The sequence below is a fragment of the Microtus ochrogaster genome, unplaced genomic scaffold, assembly GCF_000317375.1.
Source record: "Microtus ochrogaster isolate Prairie Vole_2 unplaced genomic scaffold, MicOch1.0 UNK11, whole genome shotgun sequence".
NCBI classification, from domain to species: domain Eukaryota; kingdom Metazoa; phylum Chordata; class Mammalia; order Rodentia; family Cricetidae; genus Microtus; species Microtus ochrogaster.
Genome location: NW_004949109.1, coordinates 2,423,494 through 2,444,501, shown reverse-complemented (window position 1 = coordinate 2,444,501; position 21,008 = coordinate 2,423,494). Strand labels below are relative to the sequence as shown.

Genomic DNA, 21,008 nt, shown 5'->3' with positions numbered 1-21,008 from the left:
AACAACATCCCAAGTCTTTCTGCACAAACCCAGCAAACCTTGTCAGTGTTGTCAAAACATGGATAGACTTTGTGTACCACTGTGGTCCCCAAACATCACATCACTTACTGATACTGTCATTTTAGTTTGTTGACGTTCACTCTGTGATGTTCACACATTGACAAAAAGGCGCAGTAACTCCACTCAGAGCAGTCTAATTCTTAAGCGACACATGACTTTTGTGAATGGTATAGACATGTCTGTTCAGCTTTTCAGCTTGCATCTGCAGAATTCTGCAGATGGCCCTTGAGGTTGAAGATGAAAGAGCCTAGGGTTTGGGTTTATGGCAGTGAAAGAGAGAGAAGGAAAATGAAGCTTCAGTGGTACCTGGAAAGGCAGCCCAGGGGGCGAGGCCAAGTCTGGGGAAGGCTACTGGCAGCTTTGTATTAGTATTGGCAGCTTTCATTTCTTCGCAGGACAGGTTTGATCAGTCTTCTGTCTGTCTCTGTCCTCAAACTGAAAGATCATCATGTGCTATAAAATGTTTTATAAAATTGTAGCTGGATTCCTAGAGGTCAATCATTTTCAGCTCATCCCTCAATTCTTCCCCACCCCCATTTTGTAAAAATTATTGAATGGGCTCTTTGTTCTCCCTTGGCACATTTGAACCCCAGCTTTAGTGTTTTTTGCACAGAGAAGACAGGCTAGGGATCAAGCCAAATTCCCCTGATCTTACTTTATTCTTGTGAATGAGGCAGAAAGAATTGTTGTCAGAAGGTCTTGGTTTCAAGTAAGCCATTGTTTTTGTTACAACTAATAATTTACTGGTAGTTTGTTCCCCATGGTGTACAAGCAACATGAATATATTCCCCAAACTTAAAAGAAAATAAAAACAACCTCTCTCCAGTGACTCCAGGCATTAGATTATGCCCCTTAGGAAGCAAGGGCTTTTAGCCATCTTGAAATTATTGAGCGCTTTTACAGAATGCAGCGAGCATCACACAAGCTAAATTAGGAGTGGGAGAAGGAGTGCTGTTGAGAGAAATCAAAATAAGTTAATTTGCTGTGCAGATAAACAGACAAAATGAATCCTGGATTACTGGACAGCAAAAGCAAAATCCATTCCTCCAGGGGCCCCGGGAGCAGCAGATGCACAGACATGATAAATTTCACTGTGGCAGGGAAACCGCTCCTTGCCTGGCTCTCTATAAAGAAACCGCTTCTCAGCCTTCCCGTTGACTGGCTTTGATTGTCCTGTCATAAAGTTAATAGCATCTGCTGAAGACAACACTATAAAATTTGCAACCTTAAGTTAATTGAAAAATTTCAGTGGCCGATGTAGGCAGTCTAAGAAGTCCTCAAGGTAGCACTAAACTTCCCCTCCTTGAGATGTTGGGCTGTTCTTTTAGCACACTAATAGCAAATTGTTTACCTTTCCCGCTGGGCGGGACTTGAAACTGGAGGTCGGTATTCCTTAGAGCTGGCTACAGTGGTCACTCATCACTGAGGAGCCAGTGATGGGACAGTGGCCTTGCTGTTGGGGGATGAAAGGCATCTGTCTATCTCTCCACGATCTATTTTTCCACTTTCCAAGAAACCAATAGGGCTACTTTGCAGCCTTTTCTCACCTCCTTACTGAAACCAGCTCCGTTCCCAAGTGGTCCCCCGGCAATGCTGTGCCTCTAATTAAATATGCAGGGGGAAGCAGCGTGGTCTGGAGTGTCCTGAACTTGCCCTCGCCAGCTGCCTGCCAAGCCCTGTCAATGATCAGCAGCAGGTTGAGCGGGCTAATGGAGAAAGTAACAAGCCCCAGGGGTGCTGCCCTCCTTCCTGTGAGCAATCAGTGCTCCTCCTCTTCTGTGGGGGACTTGAGAGACACTTGCTGCCATCTCCGCCTGGCCAAGGCTTTTAGCGTCTGCCTGGCCAGTCACATTCCAGCTGCTTAGAGACACAGAGATTGCTGAAGAAAATATTGACAAGGGTAATCCTGCCAGGTTCTTCCATCAGTGCTAAGATAGAGCCTGGGACATTTTAGACAGAGGTCCAGATGGCTGGGTTCTCCCTCATACTTTATGACTAATTTTGACACATCCATCATTTAAATGTATACTTTGAAGCCTTTATATTCAAGACTTCTTTTTCTTCTCCACCAAATAAAAAGCATGAACTCAACATCCATCTAAGTGTTAGCATCTGAACGCACAATACAAAACATATATGTACTCATTATTCTACAGACCAGAATACTTAGGTTATTAAATATCCAGAGGACTGGGACCAGCCATAGTGCTAATTTGTACGTATTCCTATGTCTTGCCCAGTTGGGAAACTGTGCTGGAACTCAGTGCCCTCCCACCCCACCCCCCACCTCTCCTGCCTCCCAGATCCCTTGCTCCAGGCAAAGCTAAAACATTGTTAGAGGAAATGACATTTTGTGGGACTGTAAAGAAGCTGATTACCAAGAAGATTCTGGATGTGGATAAAGGTAGGAAAACAGAGTGAGATTATTCATGTCTCCTTTGCTCTCCACAGGAAATAGCCCGCAAGACAGTCCAAGGAATTTCTCCCCCAGTGCCTCAGCCCATTTCTCCTTCGCACGGAGGTAAGGACTGCATATGGGTGGGACAATAAACTGGTTCCCAGGGGATCCCATTTCTGCTCTCTCCCCCCCAAACACTGCCGTGCCACAACTCTTCCAGGGTTCAGTCTTGGGAGATTCTTTTCCTTCTCACTTAAAGCTTCGCCTACCAAAGGACCATGCTAGCTAGAACACACCTGCTTTGCAGTTGTCTTGAAGATTTCTGCCGTGGGGTGGATGGAGTTGGAGGGTGCCTCTTGGTCCTTAGCTGAATGTGAGCCCCAGTGATGACATGGAGGTTCTTCTCTGTGTTTTCTTCCATCTGTAGAGCATGCCTTATGCACGATTCAGCCTTAGCATATTTTTACTGAAATTCTTGAGTGGTTGCTATACAGGCTCTATTTATCCATGTCCTGGTACAAGCTTTTGTTGTTATCATACGTTGTACGTTTTGTAAAACAGAGACCCTGATCACAAGGTATGAATTTGGGGGCATTAACCAGCAATTAAATTAAATGACAGATCTGAGATAAAGCAATGCTTTGATCGTTAGGATGTTTTCTGCTATCTTTTCTTTGGGGTGGGGTGGGGAGGCCGAAACAGGGTTTCTCTATGTAGTCCTGGCTGTCCTCGAACTTGCTCTGTAGACCAAGGTGGCCTTGAACTCAGAGATCCACCTGCCTCTGCCTCCCGAGTGCTTGGATTAAAGGTGTGCTCCACTACTGCCCAGCACTCTCTTTCTCTTAATATTGTTCTTAGAATTAGCAGCAAATGTTCAAGAGCGATGCCTCTGCTCTTGGGGAACTGAGTTAAGAGGAAGTGTTCTTACTTAGAAGAATCTAAAGCTTGCCAAGGCTGGTCCCCTGCTGTGGCCTCAGAATTAGTGTGTTTTCCTCAGACAGACATCCTGTCTCCACTTCCCCTTCAGTCATCTCACTTACGTGCCTTGGCTTCTCCACCCAGGAAAGACAGAATGCAGAATGCCTCTTCTGGTCTCCTAATGATCAGAATCAATTTAATTTATGGTCTGGATGGCCCGTCTGTTTGGAATAATTTCTCAGAGACTTAATTATACCCGAAAATGAATTCAAATAGTATTTACATGATTACAGATTGTATAGGTGTGTTTTTAAATGCATTTGTTCTTCTACACATTCTTAGTGAGCACACTGGCAGTGTGCACACATGTCAGCAGGTGATACATTTTATATTCTGAAACCCTAGGAAGAAGATTTTCAGAACTCTATATGATAATTCAGATTCCAGTGGCATTTTCAGAATTCTGTATGATTAATATTCTACTTGAAGTCCCAATCCAAGAAGACATGGTTGTGCTTCCATTACCATGGTCGGTTTCCATCATATGCTCAAGGCCTTGGTGTGTCTCACTGTGGGGCGAGTACACAAGCGGTTAACACACCATCTCAAGGAGCTTGCCGGGACCCACATGTGGATCTTAAGATCCAACCTTTTTTATTTTTTAATTAAGATTTTAACTATTATGCTACAAAAGAGATGCCAAGGCTGACTGGCCCTGGAAAGTCAGTCTGCTCGGGGACTATGAATTCATGATGGTTCGCTACTCCTCGTGCGGAAGGGAGCTGTGCCAGTCAGTAAACAGGTGCCCTCTGTACTCCAAAACGGAGGGTGGGTGCATTCAATTCCCCCGCATAATAAGTGAATGCAAATCTCACTGCAGTGTGTATTAAAACATGTCAGAAGCCACAGTCTCTTAATCCTGCCAGATTTATAAAAATGAAGAGCATCTGATAATTAAGTGGGAGACCAGAGGACAGATGAATCTGGCTTCTGTGCTACAGAAACATGCGCAACCCCCCGCCCCACGAGCATGTTAATTTTTGACAAATACACCATAAACCGTGACTGCGGATTACTACTGGAGCCCTCCAGTTCATGCTGCAGGAGCTACCAGCTGGGGCTCCTTCCACACTCTTCAAAAAGTATTAGTTTCGATTAGGACATGAGCGATCGTTGTCTTACACTTTTGTTCAGGTAAATAGAGCCTTGTGTTCATTATGAGAATTCAGATCGACGCCTTCTACCTAAAATCTGCCGACTCCTGCTGCTTAGAGACGGTTTCCCCTCAGGAAACCTAGGCCTTCTGCCTGGGTGCCCTATTGCCTCCCACTGGCTGTGTGTCACCCAACCTTCATGAACTAATGCTAGTTTGAGATTCTTACATTCGTTATTTTATAGATTAGCCCAGTAGAGGAAAGGTGGCCCTGTCTTTGAAATCATTTTGGGGTGAAGGCACAAAGGTTCAGCTTACTAATCTTCTCTGACCTTAAGTGTTCAACATTCTTCCTGTTCCACCCCTGATAGCATAATAGTTCAATTATACACTGTAAAGTATGATGACACACACTGTTACTTAATAAAAAGATCAAGGGTAAACCTATCAAGACAGGTTTTAACATACTGAATTTAATTAGAGAGAAAAATAATCATAGTGTTGTGTTCTATTTGGAATAAGGAAATATTTTACACACACACACACACACAGAGACAGAGAGAGACACACACACAGAGATTGGTTTTGTTCAAGACATAGTGTCCAAGCTGTCCTTGAACTCAGAGGTCTGCTTGCCTCTGCTTTCCAAGTGTTAGGATTAAAGGTGCACCACAAACACCTGGCTCATATTGTTAATTACAGTATATGTAAAACCTAATTGAAAAATCTAAGGTCCCAAATATTCAAAAATCTGAAACCCTTAAATTTAAGTTCTATTCCCCTCCTCTACATATGTGCATGTGTGTTCACTCACGAGTGTGCCACAACATATGTGGCTTCTAGGGATCATATGTGCTCAGGCTTGCATAGCAAATGTTTTTATTCACTGAGCCATCTCATTGGTCTCTGGATCTGAAACTTACTGGGAATCACTGAGCTGTTCTAAGTAGCAATGGGATGCTCAAAAAAGCTGCAGATTTAGGATTGAGGATGTTCACCAGATTTGGAAATACCTTGAAAGAAAAATATTCAGAAATTCTAAACCTAAAATGCTTCTGGTCCAAAGAACCTTCATCCAAAGATGAAGGATTCTTGGTCCATACACTGAAAAGCCCATCTAGCTGTGCTAAACATTTTTTGCTGAACAGTAAGATGGAGGTAATGTTGTACCATTGTCAGATGCTGGGCATTGGCACACTATAAATTGCCTTGGCTTTCATTGGCAATCCAATGCCCTTCATTCAGTGTCTTCATCGTCTTCTCATTACCCAGTTGCTATTTGCCTGGCTAAACCTCAGAACATATTTCTATAAGCAAATTAGAAAAAGTTTGCCTTCTGACTTCAGGTTTTCAGACCGTTGGACATCAGCAACTCACTAGGGTAACCTCCTATTAGCCTTCAACTCTTTGGAGCTGGAGCAGCTTTTAGTTAGTGACTAGTACAGTTTAATTTGATCCAACATTATCTAGACAAGTGTATTGCCCCAGGTGACTATCATCACTAAACATACTAACCTGTTTTCTTTTCATACAGTTAAACGTCAGGCTGGTATCAGAGCATTCCACTCTTTCTTTATTGTGTAGTTTCTGAATCTAAATGTTTTGTGAGTTGATTTTCCTCACCAGCCCCATAATCTCTTTGTGCCCTGTGTCCTCATCAGATGGTTCCCTCTCTTACTTCTTTTACTTGATGTAACATTAAGACTTGCTCCCACAAAGAAAAGATTCTTTTCAAAAGAGCCTTGTTGATTTGGGAAGATGTGGATGTTGTCTTTGGGTGTTGCTTTATTGGGAGCTACTGAACAGAAAAGACAGCATTGTTAGTCAGATCCAAATAGTGCCTGTGTGATAGCTTCCTTGGAAAGGGGGCACTTTCTCCCCTCAGTAGTGCGTATAGCATATATCGTAACTTCTGATGTGCGGTTGTCATGGTAATGAGACACAATGGTCCTTTTGCTCCATTTGAGTAAACAGACACAGGCAACTTGGGGAACTTTATGAGACATGAATTATTTCTGGTCCATGGCTGTACCAAGAACTGAGCACATTCTTGTTTAAACATCTTCCGAGTTATGTGTTTTCTGGACTAAGCAAATGTAATTTATGCTTCAGAACTAATAAGAACATGCCTCCTCTTGGAACTGTTCATCCATCTGAAATACGTCTGTGGATACCTGAGGGAAAGGGAGTTAATGAATCACAAATCAAAATCATGGTGGGGAAAATCTGTCCCTCCCTCTTTCCAGAGACAAGTTCCTGATAATTGCTATTAAATGGACTGAATAATTCTTTTCAAACCATATCCTCTTCTCTTCTAAATTAAAAATAGTTAAAATATAAAATCCATGCACTGTTTTTTTTTTAAAGATTTTAGTAGGTAGCGGAATAGAAGAGCTGCCTGTGTCCCATTTAACTGATGGCTGTATCTTTTACGTGCATACTCTAATTATTTTCCTCAGAAATAGTCAACATTTTCACTTGTGTAAAAGTCTTCTTAAACAAATATATGACTTAAGTGCCCCAATTCCTTTTCTGTGGTATATTTATAAACATCTCATTTTGCTTCTTCTTCTTTTTTAAACATTTGATTCAATTGTTCTCCAATCATGACCACAGAAATGACAGGTAAATTTCACTAAAATCTATTGTAGTCATTCTGTAATGTGTTCGCTTGACCTCCGTCTTGTTTCTGTGGACCGTTTGCTTTTACTGAAGGTAGCATCCATGGTAGCCAGGAAGACCTTCCTTTGACTCTCAGCTACAGTGGCAGTTTTCCATATCAGCATCTAACTGCAGTTTCTCCAACTCAAGTCTGTTGCCATGGAGTTCTGTGATATCATATTCCTTTGAGTGTGTTTTTGTTAGCCCTTGTCCACTGTTGTTGCTCCCTCGGTAAATTAACAGGATTGTGAATTGCAGAGCATCTCTGCATGATCCTGTGCTAAGAACATAGTGGTGCTACTTTTTGATAAAATGTTTTTCCTGTTTTGCACCCTAAAAATTTTGCATGTGTTTCTTTCCCCAGTAACTTATGATATGGTATGATCTTATTTGAAAATCTGAATAAAGTTCTAGAATAACAGAAATACCTGAAAATTCCTCTGCCCTTTGCCCTGCTGGCAGTATTTCCACTAATAACCACTGCCTAAATTCATTTTAGACCCCTGTGTGCCACTGACTTATACCTACAGTCCAGCTCAGAAGCCACCATTTACCCTCCATTCAAGGGCGGAAGCCATTTTCTTGAAGGAATGTGACAGTTTGGTCTCTAAGACTAAGCAGGAGACTCACTCTTAGCATTAGTTTCCATTATGAGTAGAAAATTTTCCTCCAGCCCTTCAAGTGACTTGCCAGAGTCTTCTGCATGCTTAGACACTCTGAACATGGCCTTTGCTCTAACAATATGAAGCCAGGCCATGTCAGAAACCAGTCATTTTCCAAAACCCAAAACCGGAGTTTTAAGCTTTCTGACTATAAAGTTATTTGCCATTTAGTATGAAGTAACCAGGAGTCCAGTGCTCTCTCCACCTGTTTACAATAAGGAAAACTATACCCTTAGAGGTAAGAGGTGGGCCACGGGCCTGCCCCAAGGTCTTGCACACTGATGGCGTGAAGACCCTGTGAATATCATTGGCCGGTTGTCAGTTCCTTCATAGACCATGATCCCTCCTGTTTCTGCTTGCGTTGCTTTGAATCTGCTGAGTCTGACCATTGTAATTATCCCCTGTATTCATTTTGTCAAAGTGTATTAGTGAGAGATCAATACTATGGATCAGTCCATTCACTTTCTACTTGTTTGGCTGTATTGATTCCATTTAAATAAAAGGCAACCTGCTGTATAATGTTTGTTTACCCTAACCATGCCCAAGCATCCCCACATCCTCATAGACTATGTTGATGTCATTTGTTTGATTAGAGATACCGGAGTTCTCTGATATCAGCTGTCCACCATTGGCCTAACTGAGCTTTGTCCCACAGGACGGACGGGCGTCGTTGGTCCCTGGCTTCACTCCCCTCCTCAGGCTATGGGACAAATACACCAAGCTCCACCGTCTCTGTAAGTACCTGGGTTTTCTTTTCATCTCACAACCGCAGAACTGGTCTGCAGTCTGTGTTCCTCTCTGAGTATTTCCCAGTAGGAAGGCCAAGATGGAGCCCACATTTCTACCTCAGTATGGGATGTGTGTCAGACGATGGACTAACAAATGCCAGAAGGGCACACTGTTGCTGCAAGCTTCCAAACTATGGGGCATAAATTGTCCAAGGTCGGGGATGACAAGTTTGGAGGAGAGTGAGAACCTTCATTTTAATAGCATTGGTGCAGTTTGGGGAAAACAACAGTCTAGTGTCATTGCTTTCTTTCCATGTCAGGTGTATTCATGGTGAAGACGCCTTTCAATTTCGATGGACTTGATCTTTTTCTGTGTGGTTAATATGGAAGCTTGTTTTGCTTTGTCTCTCCTTCAAAGGATATCCCTCCAACCCTCCCCACACAGCGTCATCAATTTGTCAGTGCCCTAACAACTTTCAGAAAGGCAGGCAAAGAACTTAGTAAATCCATGGGAAGGGATAGAGAAAAAGGAGATTCTCGCCAGGAACAACATTTCAAACCCAGGCCTGGCAGTTACTGGGAACTGTTCAGTAGATTAGATACAAGCATTTCTGGCTTAAGCTAGAGAGTGTCTGGAACCACAGGGTTTTGGGAATCAGGTGGTCATTGGGAAAGACCCAGGAGGTCCCACAGTATTCAGTGAATGCCTAATGAGGGGTTCTGACTGCCCTCAACCACCAACTCAGGCGGTATCCCTGAGACTATAGAGCTTTTTCTGATTTAGTTCCTCCTCATTTTGTCAAAATCCATGGTTTGCTGTTCAGGGATGCCTACCCCCAGCGTTGTGCTAAGCATGTAGCTACTGATGAATGCTCAAATTATAAGAAACTAAAACTTGCTAGATAAACTACCAAGTATTAGTCCCCGACTCCCTTCCCCCTCCAGGGGCCTTCACATTTGTGTTTCCAGAAGCCCAAGTGTAATGTTGGATTTCTGGGTACCTCTAAAACCAAATTGCTGACATCTGCCGGGCTCGCTTTACACCCCTTAGAGTAGTGCACGGTGATAGGTCATTTCTTTTCCTGTCTCCCTTCTCACTTTGTTGTGCTAGGCGAGTTTCCTGTCCATTTGCGTCATTTTTTCTTAGTAGGTTCCGTGGCACACCGGCTTTAATGGGTAAAACCCTGGGTGTTATCAGTGGGTAAAATTGTTACTAAGTACCCGTGAGCTTTTTACTTATAGCAGCGGCCATCACTGGTTATTTCAGATGTGAAAATGTGGAAACTGATTGCCAAAATGAGTGATAGAACTGACTCTGCACAGAGTAATTTAAGACGGAGTAAGTGCTGTCCCTCCCCAGACCCTGGGATGCCTGTCACTGGGACCATGCCACAAGTAAACAGAGCGCTCATTCTTTGTTCTGTGACTTCCTTAGGTACATCCCCACTTTATTTTAGCTTTTATTAAATTATAGTCATTTAATAATACAAGCTAAGATTCATGGGTTTTGACTTTATTCTCAACTTTATCACCTTGCATCACCTTCAGTTGCTGGTAATAACAGCTCAGTGACAAATCTGTCTTTCGCATGAAAATTTGGAGAGTACAGATGCACCTTTTTCTAGTAATCGTGTTATCACTTTCTTAACATGAATGAGTAAAGGGTGAGGAGGGTACATTGAGCCAGACTATTGGATCTAAATAATTTTTTAAACTATGTTTTTATAAGTGTTATAAAATAGGCACTAGTTTAGCTCCCCAAAGCGTCGGGGCTCGTTGCATGCTGGCAATATAATCTGTGATATTGCTGCTGGTTTTTTTCATCATTTTATGTATCAGAAATCTAAAGCAGAGAAAATTATTTGAGGGGCTGTTTACTCGTCCCATTATTTTATCTATACAAGTACAGCAAGTGATCCAGACCCTAATGTCATGGTTCTTTTTAGGCCGTGTGAGTGGCATTTCTTTGGCTTTGTGGGTGATCTGCATGAAGACAAATGTCTCTAAAGACCAAATGTCTAAAAGAAACCCTGAGACCATTTTTACACACACACACACCAAGGCATTTTTAATAGCTTTTCTCTTACACATTTATGATTTATGTATTGATGGGGGTGGGAGGCAATTATAGGTCTCAAATTCCCATTTCTTCCTTCAAAATGAAATTTTAGTTTTCATAGTTTTTCTTTTCGCCAAAAGCAAGGACTATTGGGTCTGGCCTGTGTGTGCTGTGGCGGAGATTGGGCAGCTTTTCTCTTCCTTCATTTCTAGAATGGACAATGGAAAGCTACAAAGCTTCTGTGTCGGTTTCTGTCCTTACCCTTCAAATATCAGGACAGTTGTGTCTGCTGATGACTTAGAGGTTCTGCTTTCTCACTCCCCAGCTGAATCACTCATGCAAGTCTCATTAACTATTGGTCATTTCGCCTATCAAAAATGTACTTTTTTTTAAAGGAAAAGGAATATAGATTATATACAGATAAAACTAGAAGACTTTTCAAATGCAATTCAGAAGTTCACAAATAATTGTGTTGTTAGCTGAACCCCAGACCCATTCATGCTGAAATGTAAATGTTATAATATCTTTTGGCTATTACAGAGACTTCAGAATTGCCAAGTGTGAAAAATGTTATGTTCCAAAATTAGACAGATTTTTGTCATATACAGTTAGTCTGTTCCTCCCAGAGAACATTTAGTATTGTCAGTTCTTTTAGTGTGAAATTTGGCAGTGAAAATTAATTTGTGGAACTTCTTTATGCTAATATTCACATCATACTTTTTACTTTTGAAATAAACAATATGGAATTGCAGTAGTGGGGAGATATTTCTCCCTAGATAAATTATTTTCCACCAAGGGAAAGAATGAAAATAAGAGTTTACATACCCATAAATATGAGGTATGGCTGATAGATCATATTCTTTTAGTAATAACAAGTAGGAATTTATGCATGCACATAAGGATTAGTCTTCACAAAGTGGTTATCCCGAGAGATGAGATGTTTGAGTGGTATCATCATGTAGAAAATGTATTTGAAGTCTAATTGCATGGAGGAGTAGCAGATTTTAGTGTAAATCTTTATTCTGTGAGAGTGGCTTTGATTTATGGTGTAGTCAAAAGTCATATGCAAACTAGTTAATGAAACACACTAGCCCCACACTGGGAGAAATAGGAATCAGTGAAACAGTATATTGGAAAATTTCTGTCTTGTCTTGACATTCTTCTAAAAGTGCTGAGCCAAGGAAGCTTTGTTCAACAGAGGTATCTTTTCAATAAGCACACGAGAGTCAGGTGTGGCGGTGCATGCTTGTAGTTCCAGCTTCTTCCAAGGCTGAGGCAGGAGGATCATTTGAAACCAGGGAAGCCAGCCTAATTGGCACAGTGAAAGACTGTCTCACACACACACACACACACACACTCACTCTCTCTCTCTCTCTCTCTCTCTCTCTCTCTCTCTCTCTCTCTCTCTCTCTCTCAGTGAAAAACACTGAGCCTGCTGCATTTGAAAATTAGCTTTCACTTTCAGAAAGACAGCCTGACCGCTGCCCTGTACACAATAGCCCATCAGCCACAGAACCAGCAAGTCATAATCCAGGATATCAGTATTTCCATAGCAACCTGAGTCAACATCCACACTAAGTGGACTGAATATCCTTCACGAGTCCCTCTCTGCTCAGATGGTGCTTTGCTACCCAGAGTGACTGCTGTAAACTTAGTGCTTTTGTAGACAGACATAAGTGTGGACGCGGATTTACCTAAGAAGATACAGATAAGGTGTGTGTGTGTGTGTGAGAGAGAGAGAGAGAGAGAATTTGCATACTGTTTTTAGTTCTCTCTGTTTCTCTCAAGTGTATGCATTCTGTTTGTTTTTAGTTCTCCCACTCTGTCCCCCCTTTCGGGTGGGTGTGGGGGGGGGGTGAGAGAGTTTTCATTCTGTTTTTAGTTCTCTCTCTCCCTCTCTGTCTCTCTCAAGTGTATATGTTCTGTTTGTTTTTAGTTCTTCCACTCTGCCCCCTCCCTCTCGGGTGTGTGGGTGTGTGTGGGTGTTGGGTTTGGGCTCTTCCTGTGCTAGGGATTAGACCTCGGGCCTGTCGCCTGGTACACGTGAACTATTCCACCACTGAGCTGCGTCCTCAGCCCCCTGTATAAATTTCTCCCATTTTTCATTTTGTTAATTTCCTTATCTTTGCAGTTACCTCTGCTTCTTGATGTTTACAATTCTTTGCCCAACTTTCTGAATTGATTTAGTTCATGTGTTTTATTCCTTTTCTCATAGTGGAAGTATTTTAGGAGTGGTTGTTTATCCCGAATATAGCTTTGGTTTATCTCATAATTTTTTTTCTAGTATTTTCATTTTTATGGTTTATAAAATAATCTCATTACATTATAAAAATCCCTGTCTATCTTACTGTGGACTTAGCAGGGCGTTTTATAATTTCAAGGTGCAGGGCTGTTTTCAGCTCTGGTCATTAATTCTGAGTACCATTGCGCTGCGGTGCTTCAGTATTCGGTATTTATGGAGGGTGACTCTTAAAAGGACAGTCTTTTTGTCTTTTTGTTTTGTTTTGTTTTGAACTCTGCTTGAACTGACATTTTTTCAAATGAGTACCTTTCAAAAAAGTATGTTTATTCTAGTTGTGTTTCCTTGTATCCCAAAGTTCTCAACATCTTTTATTAGCATTGATTTACTGAGTTTACCACTCCTAAAACCCAAAACAAACAGTTCCTTCACTGCACAGTTCCCAAAGTCAGGTTCTTTAAAAACTCTTCTATTTTTAGCTACTTGCCTTCTCCATCACATTCCAGATGTTGAGGGATTTTTGTTTTGTTTTGTTTTTGTTTGGTTTTTCAAGACAGGATTTTCTTGTAGCTTTGGAGCCTGTCCTGGGACTTGCTATATTGGCCAGACTGGCCTCGAACTCATAGAGATCCGCTTGCCTCTTCCTCCAGAGTGTTGGAATTTAAGGCGTGTACCACCTTTAATTCTAGCCCAGGAAGGGATAGTTTTTAAGGAGTAAATCTATGGTAAGGGGTAAAGCCTCAGGACTACCAAAGCTGTTCAGTAGAGAAGGAACATTCTTCCCCCCATACCCCCCCCCACTCCACAATAAGGAAAGGAAAGAAATACTCCAGAATCAAATAAAGAAGTGATATCACTCAGGAAAATATCCGCTTCTCTGTCCTTCCTTTATGCTCATAGCACACGTGGGTGGCATTGGCATCAAAGAACAGCATGAGCTTATTGAGGGCGCTTTCATCACCCTATGATCTCACAGCATATCGTCATGTTACTTACTACAAGTCAGAGTGCTTGCTGGGGACAGCAGCAAGAGCTGATCCATCATGGCAGTTCCGCTCCGGGCTTTGCCTTCTTCCTCGGGCTTTTGCTGGCTTTGGTCCATCTCACAGGTTTGGTGTTCTCCCAGAAAAAAAAACTGCCTTTGGGACAGCTGCAGGCAGATCGGGGACATCTAGGAGGCATGTTGAACTCTCAGAGCAGAGTCACTTCATGCATCTAGGTTATAGTTGCTGTCATGTCATAGAATCAACATAAAACAGTGCCTTTGCCCAACACACATTTGTCTCTAGGATTCTTTTTCTGGAGGCGGGCTGCTAACTTTACTTTGATTTCTTTCCAGTCATCCTGTTCCTCCCAGGAGAAGTTGCACCAGTTACCATATCAACCAACCCCAGATGAACTACACTTCTTGTCCAAACACTTTTGCACCACTGAGAGCATTGCCACTGAGAACCGATGCAGGAACACGCCCATGCGTCCCCGTTCCCGGAGTCTCAGGTGCATAGACTTGACCCAGACTGGTATTGACTTAAACTGTTTGTTTTCAACCATTTCTTTAATTTGTATGTGTGCACCCTGATTTGTGAGTTGTCACAAATATGAGTATAATATTCCAGCAATAGATGACATTGTTAAGTACCACAAAAAGGCTTTATATTTCTTTTATGTTTTCATAAGAGACTAATTGCTGCGAAAGCCTTGGGGACCATCTGTAAAAATGTCTAGCTACAAAAAGTTCATGGTCAACTAGTGATGGTGCAGGAGCGTTCAAATAATCATATGAAGTGGGAGAAGTTTGCAGAAAGGGAGGAGAGAATAGATGGAAAGATGTTTTCCCTAGCTAGTACAAAGCCGATCTCAGTCTTCTTATTCTGTATTCCCACCTGAGTCTTACGTTCTCCAAGATGATGAGCACATTCTTAGGACTTGGTGTTTTCTGAGTTTTGTGATTGTCAAATGCAGTCCTTTGAGTATTGAATAGGGCTGGTTTCATACCTTGCTTTGAATTGTAGGTTTCACAGTTATGTCTCCAGGTGGCAGTGTCTCCATCCAGGAGGCCTGTGCAGGATATTTGGGAAAGTGTAGGGATTCTCATTGGTGGATGGAAAGCGGGGAACAGGCCTGGGCAGAAGGAGTCATCACCATATGGTACAGGCCCATCAGCTTTGGCTCACCTTGGCCTGGGATCCCTCCGTTTACACCCTTGCTCCAGCTGTTCAGTCAGTGGCCTTGTTATAGCAGCCTCCAGGGAGGTGCTGACACCCTGGGACATTCCTTCCCACAGCTGGGGCTAGCCTGGAAGAGTAATAGCTAGCTTTAGGCTTCTGTTGATGGCTCGCCCAGCAGCTGGAGCAGCTGGGCGACAGGTCTTTCCTAGAAGATGGGGAGTCAGGGTGTTGTGTCTCCTCATCAACAACATGAAATCTTGATGGGCAGAACTGGTATATGTCGATCTGCTAAAGTTTTATTGTGTAAAAAGATTAGCTTGCTAGGTATTTAGTTCAGCATAAGGGCTTACTAAGAAGGGATTTGCCTCTGTATCTTTTCTCTTTATATAGTATCATAAACTTAATATCCTTAAATATCCATTCTGGATGATTAAGGGATATGTGAAATTGTTTTGAGGTCTAGAATAAAAACTTTGCCACTGTATCTAGCATCACCACGGTTTATTGCAGGGGTTCCACTTTTAATTTTCTTGCAGAAGTACCCAGGGCATCTAGCCTAAGCTAAATCTATCCAAGAACATAGGTGTCCCCAAACTGTGCGGCTACCTTCCCAGCAAGGACACAAAGTGACAGCCGTGCAGAAGAACACAACAGTTGCGTGCTTCCGTTTTCATAATGCCTACCTCAGCCTCCTAAATAAATATTTGTTAGAGTGGAAAATGGATTTCCCCACAACACCTGTGCCATGGAAGGCTCCCTGCCTCTCTGGTGGTGTGTGGCCGAACACAGGTGTATGATCGAAGTGTGAAATTGCACCGTTAAATGTGTCTCGGATGTTGTCGTTAGTAGCCTCCCCATTTTGTTTGATACTGCAATTCATTGACTGGTTGCCACAACTGCACAAGCTCATGCCACGTGCATGACACAGTCGCCCCGCAAGGCCATCTCCTGACCGAGTACCGTGACTGTAATTATTCTGTAGCATTGTGTTATGAATCCTATCCATGGTGTCTGTGCGAGTTGAGGTATGTATGCGCATGGGTGTGCCAATGACTGACCTTGCGGTTCGTTGCCCAAGACAACTGCTTTTCATATGAGGGTTGCACTGTACTTTTCCCATGCAACTGGCTGTTTATAAATCAAAGGCTTATTTCCATCTCATGCTGTGGCAGGTTTAAAAGGGTAATTTGCTTTGCTTGCAGCCCTGGACGTTCCCCCGCCTGCTGTGACCATGAAATAATTATGATGAACCATGTCTACAAAGAAAGGTTCCCAAAGGTAAGTGGACGGGAATGGAGAAACCTGGCACCTCAGGGATCGGGCACCATCGGCTTTGCCTCTGCAAGACGGTGTTGTTAACACAAGTGAGGGTCCAACCCAGTAATGACTTGAATTAAATAACACCGTAGCCTGCTTGGGAGGAGAAAGCAACCAAACAGATGTGAAGCGAGCAGCTGCTGAGAACTCAGCACCCTGTGTGGTGCATGTTGCTGGTGGGTACCCAGCAGCGGGGTCCTGGGGTACAGGAGGAGAGGCTCCACCCTCAAAGGCTTTACACCCTTTGGACTCTTTGAACCTATGTTCCTCATCTACTGTGCGATTGTCAAGAGCACCTTTTTTTTTTCTTCTCAGAAGCCATAGCTTGCTGTGTCCTGAACACTGTTTTTATTCTTTGAAACCTCATTTTCCTTTCCCATCTTCTGTTCTACACCTGTTACCATAGCAGTAGAGATACCTTGGCATGTTCTGCGGCTCAGCTGGTGAAAGGGGTTAGAACGAAGCCAGAATGCAGTATGAAGGCTTCTTCCTGGGTTTGGTGACCAGTAGCACTTCTCTGAGGGATCCCTTCACCAACCTCAGTTCCTTGCCCCCTCAGCCACGTGGCTCTGCATAGCAGGGCAAAGGCCGCCTCCCCACAGCACTTGGGCCATCACCTACTGCTTTTGTCACTAGCCGCAAGAGAACAAAGGGAGGTCTTAGGATTCATAAACAAGGAGCAGGGTACTTATTATTAGTCATCGATGGCATTGACTAGCACTGTTTTACCCATTTACCACGTGTCGCTTGCCCACCAGGAAAGCAGATATTGACTATGCGTAGTTAATGAGGCTCAATGCTAAGAGCAGAGCAGAGGGAAGAGGAAATAATCTCTCTGCCTATGTAGCTCTTGTAGACCAGGAATATTGATCAGCCAGTAGGCAATCACAAGAAAAAAAAAAGGTGGAAAGGAAATTGTAGATCTTTTTTGAGGGTATCCCCTTGGCCGTGAGCTAAGGGGACAGCGTTTGCAGTTAAGGATAGAGTGCTATGTGTATATTTCTGTCACACTGAAACCTTGCCAAGAAAACAAACTTTTGGCTCATACTGGGTAACTCTGGCACAATCCTGAGTTTGGAATAGCAACTAAAGAAATACTTCATGTTTTTGATAACCCATCTGAAGGGTCTAAGCTGCACCTTAGAGTTATTTCAAGAAGCTTATGTGGACCAGCTTGCATTCAATGAGACATCAGCAGAGGGGAATCGATGGCCAGAAATACACCTTTTCATTTGATACCTCAAAGGTTTATAATTTATATTCCCTTTGATGAGGAGGTATCTCCCGCTTCTTCACACACACCCCCCCCTTTCTCTTTATTTTTAAAGCAGTATTAGCTTCCTAGTGGAAAGCACGGGGATTTTCTGTATGGCTCCTTCCCCACATGTACACATCTTCCTGTAGTATCATCGTCTTCACCAGACTGGTGCCTTGGCCAGTGGTTGATGAGGTTCTCAGAGACAGCGTTAATACCCACAGTCAACATTCACACTCGTTCTTGGTGGTGTCAGTCAGTGGGCTCAAACTAATGCATACTGGCGTATGTGCACTGTGATTGTAGCATGCAGAAGGGAAGTTTCTTTTCTCCTGTGTGTGTTGTTGTTATTACTGTACTTAGAAATTGAGTACAGGACCTCACTCACGCTAGCCAAGTGCTCTGCCAGTGAGCTGCACTCAGGCCCCCAATGAGGCTTCTTTCACTTGTAATTCGGAGGAGTCTATTTAATAACCCAGAGGGGTCTGGGAAGATGGAAGAGTGCTTGTTGCGTGGTTCGTGCATATCTCCTGGTGTTACACCTATGTGTGTGTCCCCCACATAGGCTACGGCTCAGATGGAAGAACGTCTAAGGGAAATCATCACCAGCTACTCCCCAGACAATGTCCTCCCCTTGGCAGATGGGGTGCTGAGCTTCACCCACCATCAGATCATCGAGCTGGCTCGCGACTGTTTGGACAAGTCCCGCCAGGGCCTCATCACGTCACGATACTTTCTTGAGTTGCAGCACAAGTTAGATAAGTTGCTCCAAGAGGTAAGAGCAAAGTGCTGTTCACGTGGCTTGCTTCTGATTTGTTTTGCCTTTTTTTTGGCAAAATATTTTCTTATGAAACCATTCGCTTATAAATAATTAGTGAAAAAAAAGTGGAGTTCACATTCCAGGAAAGCGTGCAGCGTGGGAAGGGGGACACACACAGACACGCACAGCAAGTGTGCAAGCAAGCCTGAACTGCTTGCTACCTGCTGTGAGTTGGCTCTGGCCATTATGTATAGTAGGAGAAAAATGTAATCATCTTTACGGGGACCTTGGGACCCAACGATCTATGACTCTAGGATAAGTGGATTGTGAAGGATTATTAAGCAGCCATTCCCCACCCCCACCCCCACCACTCTCCCTATAAAATTATAAATTGCCCGAGTGTATGCGAGTTGCTTGATGGAGCTATCTAATTTTAATATCTAAAAAAGCTAAATGGAAAATTGCCGGCTTTTACTGGACTGTGTGTCCTATTAATTAACCTGTATGTGCTGTTGGGTAGTAAATGGCAACTTCTATTTTCCTGAGTATTAATTCTTCCTCTAACAAAATAGCCAATTTCTGAAATGACAGATAAACAGGGGATCCCATCCGTCTAACACGCTCATGCCTGGCTCCTGATAACACCTAGGAAGGGAAGGGAATGTGTCAGAGGAATAGCATTTAGTGTATGATACAGCTCTTCTGACTGAAGTTGATTGGCCACAGCCTACAAGGGGAACCTATTTAACCTATATGTGGATTTATAGTGTTTATGTGTCTCATGGGGCATAAATTATATCCGTGTAAATGTAATCCTGACAGGTTTTTTTTTCCCCCTCTGAATGACTATAAGTAATCCCACTAAACTGGAGGCAAATACTAACATCCTACTTTTGAGCAACCCATCTGTCCTTCCCCCCACACGACTGAGTTCTGGCAGGATGAGAAGATGCCTCTCTGGCTGGCAGCTGCCATTTCCTCTTCTTTTCTCATCCAAGTTTCCCAGCAGCATTTTCACCATGGTTCTTCCCATTCCTCGCCTCAGCACTAGGAAAGCGGTGCTCCGCAGATTGTCAGGGAGGGGGACATACAGCTTTCGGACTTGCTGGTTACTAGTTGACTGACATAAACCAGTTCTGCCGTAAACTGAAGCAAAAAGGGAGGTGCCTGGGAATGGCCATGTACCTGCATATCCTGGCCATGTGCACTCACTGGGAAGACTGCTCAGGATTAGTCGTTCTGAGCCCAGCACACACGGCACTGGTACACTGATGGTGATGCATGGACCAGCACTAGCCATGGACTGTACTTCTTCTGGAACATGAGGACTTTGCAGAGCCGCATGTTTTTGTTTGTTTTATTTTGTTTTGCATACCTACAATGGTTTGCAACATGTAGAAGTTCCCAAATATTTTGTCCCCTGAATGACTTCTGAATGCCTCCCATGATACCGATGTCCTGCCCTTAGGATCCACTTTCAGTTTACTGGAGGAGGCCCCTTTTACTGCAGCGCCTACACCCATCTCCTTTCCATCCCTTAACTGTTTTACTTTCGTCTTGGTACCTCTCCATCCATTTCTTCCCTGTTTCTTATGAGGGTTTCCTTCCCAGCTTGCATTTTCTATGAGTGCGTTTTTTCCAATCTCACTGTGTTCCCCTGCTTCTCCTCCCACCGCTGGTGATCTTTTTGTCTGTCATGAATGACAGTCCCTTGGACTTTAGTGGCTTTCAATGCATATCGCAGACCAGCAGCTTGTGGTTCTGGTCTTAAGATTCATGTGTCTGCCTGCCTCTCAGAGAGCTTTGTATTTGGGTAGCCTTCCGGAGCAGTGGTGGGTAAACCCAACATGGCTCAAGTAACTTAGCACACTCTTAACTGGAGCTTTGAGTACTGAGGGCTTTGCCTCTGTCTTGGTTAGGGTTTCTATTGCTGTGAAGAGACACCATGGCCACGGCAGCTCTTATAAAGGAAACCATTTAATGGAGGTGGCAGCTTACAGTGCCAGAGGTTTAGGGGCCACCCACGGTAGCATCATAAGGACCGGCTTAGACCTGTGTGTTCTCCTTCCTCTCTAGACAGTTCCTGAAGGAGGTAGATCCAATACCCAGAGTTACTTAGATGAGAATCCCCCCCCCCCATATTTTTGTTGATGTATGGCAGACGTGGCAGATTGTTTCATGGCAATTAAAAATAAATCTTAGCATTTCAAGGATCTTCTGAGTGGGCGGTGTGACAGATGAAAAAGGTTAATTTTTACAGACATTTCTCTTTGAGCCGGAGAAGCACGTATACCAGTGGCCTAAAGGTTGTTGTTGGGAAGAAGTAAGGATGTTTTCTTATGCCTCTTTACAGATACAGTTTCTTTCCATCATTTACAACAATTCAGTCTCCCTTTGGAGGCACACTGCCAGTATGAGCTCAGAGCCTGGAGCAAACCTGTCTGAGAGGAACATGCTCCTTTAGGGAGAGCAGAACGGTGGGAACATGCTGTGGCCTCTCTGGGAGCTGTTGTCCCTTCCCAGATGTGACACTCTGAGCCCAGCAACCCTGTCTCCTTACCGCTTTTCCATTGGGAATCTTTTTTTTTTTTTTTTTTTTTTTTTTTTTATTGAGAAAAGGAAAAAAAAAA

The 21,008-nt window shown here is 43.3% G+C and overlaps 1 protein-coding gene across 7 annotated transcripts in view; it reads left to right on the top strand.

Annotated features, from left to right (window-relative positions):
• Mast4 (microtubule associated serine/threonine kinase family member 4) overlaps nucleotides 1–21,008 on the top strand; it is a 611,732-nt gene that overhangs the window by 530,319 nt on the left and 60,405 nt on the right. For 4 of the 7 annotated variants that reach the window (XM_026788983.1, XM_026788984.1, XM_013353545.2 and 1 more), the window contains 6 exons: nucleotides 2,512–2,581; nucleotides 7,146–7,154; nucleotides 8,508–8,586; nucleotides 14,218–14,375; nucleotides 16,249–16,324; nucleotides 18,184–18,393. In XM_026788983.1, the coding sequence (XP_026644784.1) occupies nucleotides 2,512–2,581; nucleotides 7,146–7,154; nucleotides 8,508–8,586; nucleotides 14,218–14,375; nucleotides 16,249–16,324; nucleotides 18,184–18,393 (602 nt within the window). Of the gene's footprint in view, nucleotides 1–2,489; nucleotides 2,582–7,145; nucleotides 7,155–8,507; nucleotides 8,587–14,217; nucleotides 14,376–16,248; nucleotides 16,325–18,183; nucleotides 18,394–21,008 lie in introns of those variants that run through there. The other 3 variants (XM_013353547.2, XM_013353546.2, XM_026788987.1) reach the window with 2 other exon arrangements.